Raw genomic sequence first — 15,386 nt, forward strand, 5'->3', positions numbered from 1 at the left:
AAAAAAAAAAAGGACATTTGAACTTTTTTTACATTTTTACTTAATGTGCTTTGTGACATAAGCTCCTTCAACCAGTTGATCTAGTTTTTGTGGCAGCAGCTACACCACACATACTGGTATATTATGAGGCTGGAAAATAAAGAACCCTGTTGCAAAACTAATATTGTTAGAAGGATGATGAATATTAACCCACACTACACCAAAGGCACCTAGATGAACAGCAGAGACAAGTACAGCAGAAAGCTTTTGTCAAACACAACTATCCACACACAATGTGTATGATTACACAATTGAAGTGCTTTGGTTTCACTCAAAGTTCAGTACATAATGAAATCATAATGACAACATAAGTTTGATGAGACTCTTGGAACATTTTAGCGATGCTAGAGAAGGCAATGTCAATTTGCAGCGGGTTGGTCCACCACTTTGGTGTACTAAAATATCCTAATACTATAGATAATTTAACTTTTGAGTGGGTTGCCATGAAACTGCTACTGATACCAGAACATGTGTTTTATGACTTCAGATTTTTAAAGAACTTTTGCGTTAAAGCCACCATGTTTGTGACTTTGACGGCAATGTCTCAACAGCTTGTTTGGATTGCCATGACACCTGGTACATGTCCACCTCAATACATGAACTGTAATAACTTTTGTGGCATTATCTCTAGAGACAGTTTTTTTTCAATTTTTCCAATACTGTGTTGACAAAGTACAAGCAAACCAATGATGCATTTTTGTGTTAATAAGCCATTGTTAGCATTCTATCACTGTCGCAATCCCGGAAGTGGAATGTCGTGGCTATAGACTGGTTTTGTAATACAGGCTTTTCAACATTCTTACAGTCTCCTTTATGTAAGCCTTTACATAAAAAAGGTAAATGCTTATACATAAGCATTTAGTATTTGTTTCTGTCATCTCTTACGGTTTGTTTTGATTAATATTTCAAAAGTTATATTCAAAGTAACTGACACATTACAGGAGTGAAAATACAAAAGACAACTTTCACAAACACTTTCATCCCAAATCAGTTGACTTTACTAGAAATTTCAATAAACAGTAAAAATTATAAATTAATTATCTCACCACGTCAGGATTTTTTTTATATTCTCACTTTTATATAATCCCAACAGCGAGTGATTATTTACATATATACACAAATGAATAGTCAGTATTAACCCAGAGAAAAACTATTCTGTATTATTTGATCTATCCTCCTGGTCTCATTATGTACGATTTTTTGACAAAGCTTATCAATATAGTACCATACCACACTGTAACAACACATAGCATATTTTAAACAAGATGGAAGTGGTTGGAGTGAGCTTGAATACAGTATACTTCAAAGCACCTACATTCTAGTCACGAGAAGTGGCAGTTGAACCTCTGTTTTATTCACACTCAAGCCCTTAAACTGCTCTGTCACAGTTTCATCACTGAGTGGCAGTGTAGCCTCTTCTATTGGCATCCCAGTGTTGCATTACACAGAAGTGGAAGTATTATAAATCTTTACTTAAAAATAGTGATACCACACTAAAGAAATACCCAACAAGTAAAAGTCCTGCATTCAAAATTTCTCTTTAGTAAAAGCACAAAAGTATTATCAAACATCAAAATGTACACAAAGTATTCCTTTTCAATGTTATATCATAATATTACTGGACCATTGTTATTAATGCATTGTCATGTACAGTACTTAGATGTTTAATGTTGAGGTGGAGCAAATTTAAATGCTTTATATATTTTTTGTGGTTATATCTATAAAACATCAAATTTTCTATACTAATGTTTTTGTAAAATATTAAAAGTAACTCATGTACTCAATGTACGTGAGTACAAAGTACAATATTTGCCTATGAAAGTGGAGGAAAAGTATTAAGTAGCATAAAATGAAAATACTCAAGTAGAAATACCTCCAAATTGTATGTGAGTAGAGTAAATGTACTTAGTTTCATCCCCCACTGGTATATCATAACAAGGCTTCTGTCTTGAGGCAATTTAGATTTTTGTCCTCCCAAACATACTCACCATGGGGGTTCAGTGTGTTGATTGATGGTTCTCGACATACGGATTAAATCATCCACCCTTTATCAGTGGGGAAGACATAATTAACAAGTAAAATTACTCAAAATGTTGCTTATGTTCAAGTACTGGCAACAAAATTAACATTTACACAACATAAGCACTACACTTTAATGTTGAAGTTGGTTGAGGTGGTGCTTAATTTAATTCCTAATAGCGTTGTGGTTTATTCAAAAATATATTTTATAAACTGATCATGTAATATGTAAAATCGTATTGTAAAACTATAGCGGTTAATTAGGTGCAACAAAGTAAAAAAATGTTCCTCTGAAATGTAGTGGAAAAATAAAGTAGCAAAAATATAAGTACAATACATGCACCTCAAAAATTACATTTACCTTTCAGATGTAGGAGGCATGCAGGACATAGGGTTTTTCTTCACATTTAAGGAAATCGGGTAATATTGCCACAATGGCCGTAGGTGGGAGCAGAATTTCGGCCCACAATTTCTGAACAAATGCACAGAACAAGTAAGGGTTCATTGCTTAGTCACAACAGTACATATGAATAACAGTAACACTTGATAGTCATTTATTAAAGATAAAATTGTATTTCCAAAAACTGATTTTCATCTTCATCCCAGTGTTCAGCCATGTTCATTTGCAATGATAGTCCCAAAAACTTTAAAAAAAAAAACAAAGACGAACATTACGCTTGCTGTATAGAGACTGGTGTATACTTTACTGCAGTGTCAGCAGCGTTCTTTGTCACCGTGAAATGTGCAATTAGGTCCTTGCGTACATCCTGTGTGGGTGGACAGGCGATCTCTTGGCTGACATCCCATTTGGCGGACTCCCATCACATTAGAATGGCCCGAGTCTTCAAAGGACTCCTTGTGTCACCATCTGCATTACTGGACTCCCAGTGACTTCTTTGGTGTTGAGTTGTGTTTACCTGAAATTGCATTAGAACACAATCAAGATAAATGTCAAAAATATAAACTATTGAAACAGTATTTGCATTCTGACCAGTATGATAAAAATGCAAGTTGTGCCTGAAACTGTTAAGTATATTTTTTAGAAATATTGAGTTTTTTGCAGAGGAGCCAGGCGATCACAGTGATAATGGTGTGCCAGAACTTACGGAACTTGTAAGTAGCTGCAAGTTTTATTGTGGTTCAATGTCAACATGATCACCGGCTGTTGGTTCTCTTCCCCCCCCCCCCCCCCACTACACCATCAACTGCCTCTTCATCCCTTGCCTTAGTGTCATCTAATTCTCCACATCACTCACCCACGTCACTCTCGATGGCTTCACTCACATCCTGCACACAGTATAAAAGACCTCTTTGCTGCCGGCATTCTGGAATGGAAAGATAAATGTATAAATCTGAGTATTTTGTTGCAGTAGATAAACAATTCCAATGAAAATGTATCCTCATCCTGTTAACACATTCCAGGAAATTCACCTAATACTGTTGATTATCCAATTAGCATACTAAAATGAATCATGCCTCACCCCAGAAAATGTAAATCCCTACATCCACGGGAATGTAGCTAGCATTCCCCCATAAAACATTTCAGAAACAGTTTCTGCCTGCAACATGCAGATATTGAGACAATTAAACCAAGCCCAGAATCAGTTAAATATATTTTGTCAACTGATAAGATACAAATACTGCAACCAAAAATTAACTTGATTAATTCTGGTTTGAACTCCACTCATAACAGAAAATTAAAAAACACATTTAGAACTTAGTTATAGTGAAATATCAATAGTGTTGCCCCCATGTCATGGTTAGGTGCACATAATATTTTAGTACCAATCTCACCCAGATTTGGAGAATTGCAACAGAAGTTGAAGAAAAAAAAAAAAAAAAAAAAAAAAAAAAAAGTATAGTAAGATATTGCAATAACACAATTTTACTTGAATTTTGACAAATTCCATCCAATACAACAAAGAGGTGAGCTTTAAGTAAAGTCTGCAGGTTGTGTGAAATCATTGGCAGATGGCCAGACCTATAAACACATTTACTATCCAATAGCATTGCGATGATAAATAGGACTCAATTGTAGATATAGTATCAAACTATGAGAGTTATCTCGAAACACTTTACAGAGAGTAGGTCTACACCCCACTCTATAATTTACACAGACCAAACAATTTCCCATGAGCAAGCATTCGGTAAAACAGTGTCAAGAAAAACTTCCTTTTAGGCAGAAACCTCAGACAGACCTATGGTCTCGTTGGGCGGCAACTGTTGCTGCCAGTTTGGAGACAGACACTAATACAGATAGGGAAAAACATTTCAGTGATGTCAAGTATCAAAAAATGATCTCACTACAATAAAATGGCTACTATGAGGACTCACATCACCTGTATGAATACGTTTGTGCTGTTAGGTTCAGAGAATGTCGGACCAAAACGCAGAGACAGCAGGATAAGTTGAGCTTGAGGATTTGATATCAAAAGTATTTACCAACAAAAGGAGTCCTGAATGCTACACAATACAACAATCTGCTACTAGACAAAGACTAATTACAAGAGGTAGTAACGAGGTGAAACAAGGAACAGGTGGCACAAGGGCTGGAAACAGGTGAAAGACATCAGATAATCACAAAGGCGGGAAAACCAAAAGACAGGACGTAAAACAAGACCAGACAAGGCAGAAAAACACACTACCAAAATAAAACAGAAATACACACAACCATAACAGTTTGGGCTCAGCTTTACAGTAATAGCCATTTTTTTACAATTCCAAGTGTGGGTATAAAATCCATTTTCATGCAGATATCTTGAGGTGAGAAGTCAAGGGACCCCTGTGGAAATGGCAATGCCAGTTTTTCTCTTTCCTCTAATTAGGGGCGGCTGTGGCTCAGTGGTGGAGCCGTTGCCTGTCAATCGGAAGGTTGGTGGTTCAATCCCTTGCTCTGCAGTCCCATGTCAAAGTGTCCTTGGGCAAGACACTGAACCCCGAGTTGCCAACGGCACTGCGCATCGATGTGTGAATGTGTATGAATGTTTATCTGATGAGCAGGTGGCACCTTGTACGGCAGCCTCGGCCACAGTGTGTGAATGGTGAATGTTTCCTGTAGATGTAAAAGTGCTTTGAGTAGTTGTTAAGACTAGAAAAGCGCTATATAAATGCAGCACATTTACATTTATTTAGTCCCTATGCCGACAAATTTACAATTAGTTGGTACCAAATGGATCCCTGAGATCATCTAGTTTCATATGATAGCTTCAAAGTGAGGCCCATCAGGCCTTTTAAAGACAGTAATGTTGGGCAAGATTGAAAAAATTTGGTGTCCAAGCTTAACATTACTGCTTCACAAATGTTTATAGGGCTGTTAGACTGTAATATATGTAAGGTATTTACTTCTCCAAGAACATCTCATAATCATCCTGTTCTGAAAGTAGACCAGCTGATAGGGAACTAGGTGGAGCAAACAACAGTCTAAAAGCATCTACCATGACCCATCAACACTAGACAACCATTTAAGCCCCGCTGGCCCCGATCTGCTTATCAATTCAGCAGCAACAGTCTTGTAACAACCTCCAATCTACATCAAAACAACACTGAACCTCTGTCACTACGGTGATTGGAGCAAGATGGGTCTTGTTCAAAGAAACTTGTGTGTGTTAAACAACGCCTCGCTCCTCTCAGTGGGCTGTGTCGTAGAGTTTAAATGGGACTCACTAGGCCTTCTTTAAAAGTGATTGTTAGGATCAAGGCCTTAACAATGCCTTTTGGCTGTTTTGACTGCAGTGTGAATGGTTCTTCTGGGTGCCCACACAAGTGCTAATCCGTAATAAAACAGGCCAGAGCATGAAAACATGGGATCAGATTAGCATTTGTAAAGTCACACAAAGCTTTGCAGTAGTTTGAATAGTTTGTGTCTCACTAAATGTAGTACTTTAAAATGCTGCAATTAAAGGCAGATTGACCTCTATGGATTTACAGTTTAGAAAAAGTACACATTTGGGCTTTTCCTATTAATACATGGATTATCACTCACTACGGCCTTATGAAGAATCAGTCAAAAACAAGTTATTCACTGTCAAAACAAAGGTATTCTCTCTTCAATATCCCCACAATGTCCAAGTTTTATAATTAATGATTTTACTTGAGATAAATATCGCAATAATGACTAATAAATTATTTCAGTGCAGTTCTTGCGGTGTTTGTTTTGATGTAACCAGGGAACAAATATACATTGTGTGTGTTGTGTGTGCATGTGAGTGTAAATGTAGTATTGTCATTGGACTCTGACCCTCCACGTTAGATGCTGGCACTGTCAATAGAGGGAGGATAAGGCTTTGTGTTGTGTATTAAATGATTGGTTGCGCAATTCCAGTTTTTTATGACAAAAAGGATTCTGTGGTTTTCAAAGCACCATCAAAACAAATTAATCACTTTAAAATAGAATACTATGTTATATTAAAATTTCATCAGATTTTTAAAGCAACACACTTTTTGTTTTATATGAAATCTAATGGGGTTAATCCAAAACTCACTTCGCTTCCCTTCTAGCTTGGTCATTGATGTTTCTCTCAGCCATTTCTCGATTTTAGTGCTGACACCGGGAAGGTGCAGTTTTATGGCAAGCATTGACAAGTACCAGCATAAAAACAGTCTGCCCTTTGGATAAAGAAGAAGGCAAAACAGTGACAGGAGCCAGGACATGTTGAGACACGGAAGAAATACTAGTTGCCTTCTGGGGAAAAAGCAGCACATTTTCCACTGTGGCTTATGACAATAGTAGACCCTCTATACTGGAGTTTTATGTAATAATCCCACTTTGTTAGTGATGTGAACTTTCAGGATGGCTTGCCAATACACTGTGTGCTATAAAAAAGATGATGTTGAAAAACATCTCTGTTGAAATTCTGTAAAATACTACAATTACAAATCTATATTTTCCAGATTCATCTTTTTATTTTCTATAACTTACAGAAATTACAAAAAAAGTTACAGCTTCCAACTGCACAATACACAATAAAAACATAGTATTTACATTTTGGACAAGTGCAATGGCTTGCTTTGCGTCAAGCAATAAATATTAGTTTAATTTGGTACACAGTACAATTCAGATATTTCATGCTTCAAACAGAGGTAGACCAAACAAGGCCAGCATCTTGATAAATGATGAAGCATGTGTGGAGGTTGACTTATTTGCCTTCAACAAAGGATTGGTAGAGGGACATGAGTTGATCCTGAAGGTCCTGAGCGTAGGGGTCCAACTTTTCCCTCAGGTCCTCAGCGTAGGGGGCCACCATCTGTTTCACCACATTGGCTCTCTGACTCAGCTCAACCTGGACCTTCTCGGACATGGGGGCCACGCTATCTTGGAAGTTCTGGAAGTGCTGGTCCACCTTCAGCTTCAGGTCATCGGTGTAGGGGCCCATCTGAGCCTGCAGATCCTTCACACTCTGCTCCAAGTTGGTCTTTAGATCCTCGCTCTTCTGCATCAGGGTGGTCCTCAGGGCCTCAGAGTCCAGGGAGTCTGCGTATGGTGCCAGCTCCTGTTTGAGCTGCTCCACTCTCTGCTGGATCTGGGCCTTCATGTCCTCGGTGTAGGGCTCCAGCTTGTCCCTGACAGTGCTGAGCTCCTGGGCCAGCACCTTTCTCAGCACCTCAGCCTCTGCTGTGATCTTGGTCATCAGGTCCTGGGCTGCTGGGGAAAGCTGCTCCTGCAGGGTAGTTGCATACTTGCTGGCTATGTCAGTGCTGTCTGCCAGGCGGGCACTAGAAGACAAAGTAATGGTTGGACCATCAGGGGTTTCTGCAATACCATATTGATTTTAATAAACATGTGATACGTGCCACTAATAGGCCCAGTCACCATGGTCATGTGTGTCACACAACTTACTTGACTTCCTGTCCAAACTGGGACTTCCTGATCATCTGGAGGGTGTCATCAGCTGTTTGGGTGGCCTTGGCAATGTAATCCCAGAAAGCATCAGTCAGCACTTCCAGCTGTGGCTTGGGTGCATCAGCATAGAAAAGATTGGCATGACAGCCTGTTGGATGGAAACAAGAACAGCTTGAGAACAGTGCAGGTTTTCAGCCATTCAGTTCATTTTGACAGCTTTTAGTTGCTTAAGCAACGATATAGTAATACTAATGTATAGTTTTGCCAATATGGTAAAGACAAGTCAAAACCACAAGCTTGCAACTTACCAGACAGCGCTGCAACAGCTAATAAAATGAACACCTTCATGATTGCGTCTTGCTGAAAAACATTTATGATACAGTTAACTTCCAAGCTGCATTAAAAACACAAAACATTTATATATTTTTTTAAATGTGTTGTAATTCTCACCTGCTTTTGACTTGTGTGTCCCTTAGAGTTGAGCGTGTTTGCTAGTGTATTAGACTGGCGCTTCCATGTATATATATATACTAAGCCACATGACTGTTGTAGTCAAGAGCCCAAAGTCCAGGAGTCCCTTCCATGTTGTCACAATGGCTCTCTTCCTGTTTCTGCTGCTTCTCTGGGCTACTATCACTCACCGCTAAGGCTACATGCAGACACACTGACACAAGTTTTACAGTATACAGACATTATGTGGCTTTTGGGGATTTCAAAACTAGTGTCATAACTAGTTCTCCTTTGACTCCTCTCTAGATAGCATTTCAGCAATAGTAATTAACTATCCATGCTGTACAGTGCTAACAGGCTGCAGACAACTCCAGATAACCTTGGTATGCTTACACTAGTGGACTTTGTATTATAATATTAGGGTTAAGCAACGTGATTAATGTAGCACATGGCACTACAATGTTTTTTTTTAAAGTGTTCTTATAAAAGAGGCTTACTACAATCATGCATAATGTAAACTTTTTTTTACAGTATCCAGCAAGTATAATTTTGTGTAAGGAGTCAATCAGTAAAAAAAGTCACTTTTGCAGTACAATATTTTCCATTCCATTTTCCTGACACATTTCAATGTCAGGACTTGATACTGGAACTCATTGCAGATGTCGGTATTTTAGTAACAGGAAGATAAGCAACTATTTAAGAGTCACTCTCACTGAGAAGGTGGCATAACTCTTTCAGGGCTGTAAGAAGAGGGCAGGGACATTCAAGCATCACAAAGAGTTGGAGCAAACCTCTGAAACACTTTGCAGTGACTGAACACATCACACAAAAGGACATTTTTCTTTTACATGACAGGGTGTCAGATCTGTTGAAAAACTGTATTTGATGGTTAAAAAAGAAAACTGCTCAATTAAATCTCAACAAGGGCCAGAAGCTACAAAACGAAGACTCAAATCTGATGCACTGAATAGCCTGTATACAACCTGAATCCCGGTAAACAAGAAACTCTCTTTAGAATCAGGGTCTGCTGTTGGAGGTTTGACTTCATGTTATAGCAGTGAAACAATTCGGACATAATTATCTCTAAAACAGGGGTTTTCAATGTAGGGCTGGGCAACACATCAATATTATATCGACATCAATCTATGAGGCTAGATATCGTCTTACATTTTGGATATCCTAATATAATGATATAACACAAGTGTTTTTTAACTGGGCCTACAATAACATGTGAGTGGCCTAAAGTCTTTCTTCATACCTTTTTAGTGCATAAAATACTAAGCTATTGGGACTTTCGGGTCAGCGGACAAAGGTTGGCGGTGTGATTCCTATTTGTTTTACAAATAATAGATACATTAAAAAATCCATGGCTAACGTTTCAACTCAAAGTTTGGAACACAATTAAGACAGAATATGGATACTCATTGGATAAATTATGGATAATTAGATAAAATACACATGACCCCGACTTTAAACCCAATCAACTAGATCTTAGATTTAAAATATGGATAGAAAGAGGGATCGCAACATTCTACTCACTTACAAGCAAAATGCAACTAAAGGACTTCCAAACTTTAAAAGAAGAATTTTCTTTAGATCAACAGGATTTCCATATGTATTTGCAATAGCATAATTACTTTGACAAATGTAAACAAAAATACCCAATAGATTTGGAAGATCCGGTGCAGAAAAAAATTCTAATGGCATATTAATGTGAATTGAAGATTTCGTCTTAGAACACACATTTTAAAATACCGAAAGAAGCAGCACAGAACACCTGTATAAAAGTCTTGAAGTACTGTCAGGATCAAAAGATCAAAGTCTTAAATAATACTAAATAAAATGTTCTAGTTTCACACACTAACACTGTGTCGGATGTTTCCAAACACATAACTAAAATGTTGCTCTTTAAAATTAGTTTCAGAGAAATGAACTATGGTATGTCTGGTGTGAAACAGCAGCTACTTTGTCCTTTAGAAGCTGACAGTGTTTGGGTCTGTTAACCTTTGGACAAACTGACACATGAGTCATGACTGACACAGAAACTAGACCTATGATTTTACTTTCACGTTAGCTGGCAACAGGTCAAGCTAATAGAGACAATAAATCAACCACTGTACATCTAATCAAAACTAGACAACCAAGAAATTAAGGAGAAAGGTTTTGTCTATCTAGGCAGAGAGTTATCTGAGGCCACTAAAGTGATTACACACAGGCTTCTGAGGACGAGGTTTGTTTCAGGTTCAACTTAAGGATTTTGTCACACTCTAACACTGATGAATCACACATACATTTAGGTCATATACAATAAGTAAGGCAAACAAAAATTGATATCTGGCAGACATTCACTGATATATAAAGGTGCAGAAAATATAATGAACACAGTGTGTATAACAGTGTGAGCTTGTGCATACGTGCTACAAGGATTCTCTGGCGCAAGGTGTCGTGAGGATAGCAGGGTGAGGCAAGGTGACAGCAAGGCACAAGCCCTCTGGACTTTGGGATCATTACAGTCTGGCTTACTATATAAGATGCAGAATCACATCAGTTGAACACCATCGCAGCCAAGTGGACTTGCAGATACACTTGCAAACTCAGGTAAGATGATGAAGAATTGGCTCAGTGTAGCAGCAGAGCTTTTAATTTCAGAAATATTTCTTGGTGAACATGCTGTGCTAACCAACTTTATATCTCCTCGTTATAAGGTCTAAGAACCATGAAGGTCCTCGTTGTGCTCATCGTAGCCCTTTTCAGTGGTGAGTATGATGGCAAAATATCATTAATCTTTTTGGAACATAACAAAATATGTTTGAGATAAATAACTGCAAGCCTTGTTAAGGGTACATGTGTACTATTATAAATGCCTTAAATCGCAACTGTTCTTCAACCTGTTCTTGTGTCTATCCAGCAGGCAGTCATGCCAACCTTTTCTATGCTGATGCACCCAAGCCACAGCTGGATGTGCTGACTGATGCCTTCTGGGACTATGTTTCCAAGGCTACCCAGACAGCAGATGACACGCTCCAGATGATCAGGAAGTCTCAGTTTGGACAGGATGTCAGGTAGGTCAGAAAAGACCAGTGTGACTCATTGTTGCTATGCAAATGAAGTAATAACTAATAATCATGTCAAGTGGTAACTGATATGCAATTCCTCCTCACTAGAATATGAACTAAAGACAAAACTCATTCTCTTGTACAGTGCCCGTCTGACAGAGAGTGCCGATGTTGCCAGCAAGTATGCAGTCACCCTGCAGGAGCAGCTTCCCCCTGTAGCCCAGGACCTGATCGTCAAAGTAACCACTGAGACCGACGTGCTGAGAGAGCGTATGATCCAGGAGCTAAACACCGTCAAAGACAAGCTGCAGCCCTACACCGATGACATGAAGGTTCAGATCCAGCAGAGAGTGGAGCAGCTCAAACAGGAGCTTGCCCCCTATGCTGACTCTGTGGATACTGAAGCCCTGAGGACCACCCTGAAGGAGAAGACCGAGGAGCTGAAGGCCAACCTGGAGCAGAGTGTGAAGGATCTGCAGGCTCAGCTGGGGCCTTACACTGATGACCTGAAGCTGAAGGTGGACCAGCACCTGCAAGACTTCAAGGAGAGCGTGGCGCCTGTGACCGAGAAGGTGCAACATGAGCTGACTCATAGAGTCCAACAGGTGAAAGAAATAGCCACCCCCTACGTTGATGCGGTGAGGGAAAACCTGGACCCCTACGCCCAGGACCTCCAGTCCCAGCTCACCTCCCTCTACGAGTCCTTTGTCAAGGCCAACTAAGTCAACTTCCCCCTCCCGTTAAACAGAAAGAAACATCTAAAGAAACTCTATTCTCCGATCCCAGGAACACATCCATGTTTTAACAATATGACAACAAAAAGTCAACAGTTTTGAAAATTGTAGATGTCTTTAGATATATACAAAGCATTAGATAAATAATAAACATCAAGTGTTGATCTGTCACCATACACTGTGTACTTGTTATATTATGGAAATAAAGTGCAAGTCAAACATAAACTTGTGAGTCTGTTATTTAATGAGTGTTAGGTAAGGTTTGGGGATGCCAAATGTTTTTCTCGCAAACTAAGCCAAATGACAACAGTATATCTACTTCATTTTCGAATGAAGAAAAAAAAGAAAAATGAAAAACAACAATTACAGTGTGATTAAATGTGGTAATGTGAACTAGAAACACTGAGTCCATTGTGGTCACTCACACCTAGATAATTGAACGGTCTGATAAATACAAGCATGTGTTGTTAATATAAACACTTTTTTGACAATCATTTTCTTTTGAACTTCATCAACTTCACACATTTATATTGTCTCATACACAAAAACGTAAACAGAAAACACTGCTTAATTTTTTGGACTTTACTGAATGAAACAAGAAACTTAGAAAGTAATTAGTGGCATCTGGCTAACATATAGAGTAACTTCATCATATATATTCGTGTGCAGATATTGGCAACATATATGATGCATGGATTTCACTTTTGACAGTTATAATACACTTTCTCTATTAGTTCCACATAAGTAGGGATAAAATCCTTTCTTGTTTGTTCAGTTGAAGTTGCAAATGCCCCCCGCCACACCCCTGTAAGATTTAGTTTTGGGTCTTGGATGGGGCATGTTCAGGTTTGTCTCAACAAGCCTGGAAGTTCACATAAACACATCCTGCTTCATCCTGCATCCACCTTGTTTTTATTCTTCCTTTCGTGCCTCCATCCCTGCTGCCAGATCGCTCCCACGCTGCCTTACCCAGTGGCAAACAACATTCCTCTGTTCTGCCCCCAGCTGCCACAGACTCCGCTCACCATTAACCCTCCATGCACACACACAGCTCTGATTATTATACTACCCTTATTATGTCTAAATGTATGAGGGTTTTTGGTTATATTTCAAATCTGCATGTAAAACATTGTAATACCATTGCTGATCTATTAACAATACAAGATTACTGAGTTTCACTGGATTAAAGACCCAACCTTTTCCCCTTTATTGTAGTTTCTTACTCTACTCTATTACAAGAATTTTGTCTTGATATGAGTTTGTGATTTTTGCAGAGAGAGTTAGATGAAGATGGTTGCCACTCTCCTGTCTGTACAGTTAATATGAAGAATGGAAACAAGGGAAGCAGCTAGCCTGGCTCTGTCCAGAGGTAAAAGCAGCACTTAAGCAATAGATGTCATGATATCATAATTGTTGGTTCTGTACAAAAAAAAGTGGAGGCTGGGGGCGTGGCCTTGACCAACTGCCACTTTGCTCGTTTGAAAGCCACAATGTCTCTCTCTCATGGGGGGGCCAAATTCTCTGGGCGGGCAAAGAAGGGGAAAAGGGGAGGTAACCTTTCCCCTTATGAGGTCATAAAGATTCCAGATTTGCCCATCTGAGCTTTAATTTTCTCAAAGGCAGAGCAGGATTCCCAGGGCTCGGTTTACACCTATCGCCATTTCTAGCCACTTGGGAACCCTAGGCAGGTTGAGGAAATGCATATTAATGTTAAAAAACCTCATAAAGTGAACTTTTCAAGCCATGGGACTTTTAATACACAGTAATGACAGTGGTATCAGTAAAACTCTCCACAAGGAAGCCAACAAATGTATTTTCTAAAATGTTGAGCTAATCCTTTTATTGGATGTACTTAATGCTTATTTAAAATAATACTTGCACAAATAAAATATTTGTGAACATTAAGGAACGTGTTGCCAACCAACCAAGTTTCTGCACGGCTTGAACTCCTTGGTAGACATGAGGCTTTTGTCATTAAAGACTGTTTTATGGTTGTGTGTAGAATCTACAGCGTTCCCCGCAGGCGCCTCTGCGTCTACGCTGGACCCTATGCGGTAGCCTGACGTGCACCTCTCGAAAAATGTAACTCCTAGTTGCAGCAACGCATGTTGCAGCAACGCACGTCGCTTGGCCGTGGCTTGGTAGTGTTGCATTTCCCCCAACTCATTTTCCATAAACAACATGAAATCAAGGAAAGGGTTAACTTTTTCTGCTACAGATTTCCCATCTTTGTCAGAAAAGACAGGGGAGACACTTTGTTTCTCTCACTATGACTAAGATAATCGCCATCATTCTCTCACTTCTCCCTCGCTCTATCATCCACTCCTCACACACACACACACACAAGTATAAACATCAGGCCACTTAGCGTAGCCTACGGCAAAAGCTCTGTGTGGAGCCTTTGCACAACCATTAAACGGCCTTTAGCCTAAAAGGATACACTTAGGTTACCCTAGCGTTGTACAGGGAATGACAGCAGGTTACCTTTTTGGTGAACATGCATGAACTGCTGCATCAAACCAAGTGACCGCCATATTACTGGGAGACAGTGCTATAAACAAGGCAGACCTACTCTGACATTTAGCTCTGTCAGCACACCTCCCTCAATCAGCTGATAGCATGCTGAATCAGAACCAAATGATAGGGTAAAGGCTGCAGAAAAAACACTCAGTTGTGAACTTGAATGCCCAGTTCAACAATTCTCAACCCACAGACGCTAACTGTAGTGACCTCGCTGACTAATCTAAGCAGATGTTTGCCTGTATGGAGGGGTGAGATCATCCAGACTTAACCAAAAAACATCTTCTTCCGGAGAACAACATCTTCAGGCTATAGGGTTACTTTCGTTCACACCATCTAAAGATGCCCTCTCACACACTCACTCCTCAAAGACATTGGACATTGCCTCTGTTGTTGGGGATAGAAAGGAGAAGCAGCGGGAGTTTAGAAGACTGTAACAGACATTCATACTGTATTACCTCATGGTTCTTCTTGAATCTCTCTTTTTCACTTCCCCCATCTGCCTCTTAATCCTGGGAGTTTGGCAAAGGATGGCAAGGCATTGTGGGTTTTTGCTGTCAGGCCTGTGACATTTGTTGGTCCATGTGTGTAGTTTGGTCACTGTGGTCCATCACGTCTGCATAACACAAACACAAACTATTTAGTTAAATATGTTATCTCCATAGTGGAAAGGCATTGTAGCGGCTAGAGGTTAATGTTTCAAACAGGAGATTAAGCCTATTCCAAAAA

The 15,386-nt window shown here is 39.4% G+C and overlaps 2 protein-coding genes and 1 long non-coding RNA gene across 4 annotated transcripts in view; 1 reads left to right on the plus strand and 2 right to left on the minus strand.

Annotated features, from left to right (window-relative positions):
* Positions 1-7,116: 7,116 nt before the first annotated feature.
* On the minus strand, positions 7,117-8,439 carry LOC116691293 (apolipoprotein A-IV). The gene is made up of 4 exons (XM_032518820.1): positions 8,348-8,439; positions 8,206-8,257; positions 7,895-8,045; positions 7,117-7,770 (listed from the first exon to the last, which is right to left on the minus strand). The coding sequence occupies exons 2-4, from the start codon at positions 8,243-8,245 to the stop codon at positions 7,194-7,196; spliced, it is 768 nt and encodes a 255-aa protein (XP_032374711.1). The 5' UTR covers positions 8,246-8,257; positions 8,348-8,439; the 3' UTR covers positions 7,117-7,193.
* A 2,397-nt stretch (positions 8,440-10,836) lies between these two features.
* On the plus strand, positions 10,837-12,362 carry LOC116691292 (apolipoprotein A-I). 2 transcript variants are annotated; one of them, XM_032518817.1, is made up of 4 exons: positions 10,837-10,945; positions 11,053-11,103; positions 11,256-11,409; positions 11,549-12,362. In XM_032518817.1, the coding sequence occupies exons 2-4, from the start codon at positions 11,064-11,066 to the stop codon at positions 12,123-12,125; spliced, it is 771 nt and encodes a 256-aa protein (XP_032374708.1). In that variant the 5' UTR covers positions 10,837-10,945; positions 11,053-11,063; the 3' UTR covers positions 12,126-12,362. The 2 variants fall into 2 exon arrangements, with proteins under 2 accessions (XP_032374708.1, XP_032374710.1); XM_032518819.1 differs by having other exon boundaries at positions 10,862-10,945; positions 11,259-11,409.
* A 2,879-nt stretch (positions 12,363-15,241) lies between these two features.
* Positions 15,242-15,386, minus strand: part of LOC116691332 (uncharacterized) — a 2,703-nt gene continuing 2,558 nt past the window's right edge. Inside the window, exon 2 of the long non-coding RNA XR_004332460.1 lies at positions 15,242-15,273. This is a non-coding gene — a long non-coding RNA (uncharacterized LOC116691332). The remainder of the gene's footprint in view (positions 15,274-15,386) is intronic.

This window comes from Etheostoma spectabile, chromosome 6, assembly GCF_008692095.1.
Source record: "Etheostoma spectabile isolate EspeVRDwgs_2016 chromosome 6, UIUC_Espe_1.0, whole genome shotgun sequence".
Lineage (NCBI taxonomy): Eukaryota > Metazoa > Chordata > Actinopteri > Perciformes > Percidae > Etheostoma > Etheostoma spectabile.

Excerpts from the sequence above, each read along its gene's own strand:
- LOC116691293 (XM_032518820.1), bottom strand. The coding sequence starts at position 8,245 with ATGAAGGTGTTCATTTTATTAGCTGTTGCAGCGCTGTCTG. Across the intron at positions 8,046-8,205 it reads AGCTGTTGCAGCGCTGTCTG|GCTGTCATGCCAATCTTTTC; the intron begins GTAAGTTGCAAG and ends TCCATCCAACAG. Across the intron at positions 7,771-7,894 it reads CAGTTTGGACAGGAAGTCAA|TGCCCGCCTGGCAGACAGCA; the intron begins GTAAGTTGTGTG and ends TTTGTCTTCTAG.
- LOC116691292 (XM_032518817.1), top strand. The coding sequence starts at position 11,064 with ATGAAGGTCCTCGTTGTGCTCATCGTAGCCCTTTTCAGTG. Across the intron at positions 11,104-11,255 it reads CATCGTAGCCCTTTTCAGTG|CAGGCAGTCATGCCAACCTT; the intron begins GTGAGTATGATG and ends GTGTCTATCCAG. Across the intron at positions 11,410-11,548 it reads CAGTTTGGACAGGATGTCAG|TGCCCGTCTGACAGAGAGTG; the intron begins GTAGGTCAGAAA and ends TCTCTTGTACAG.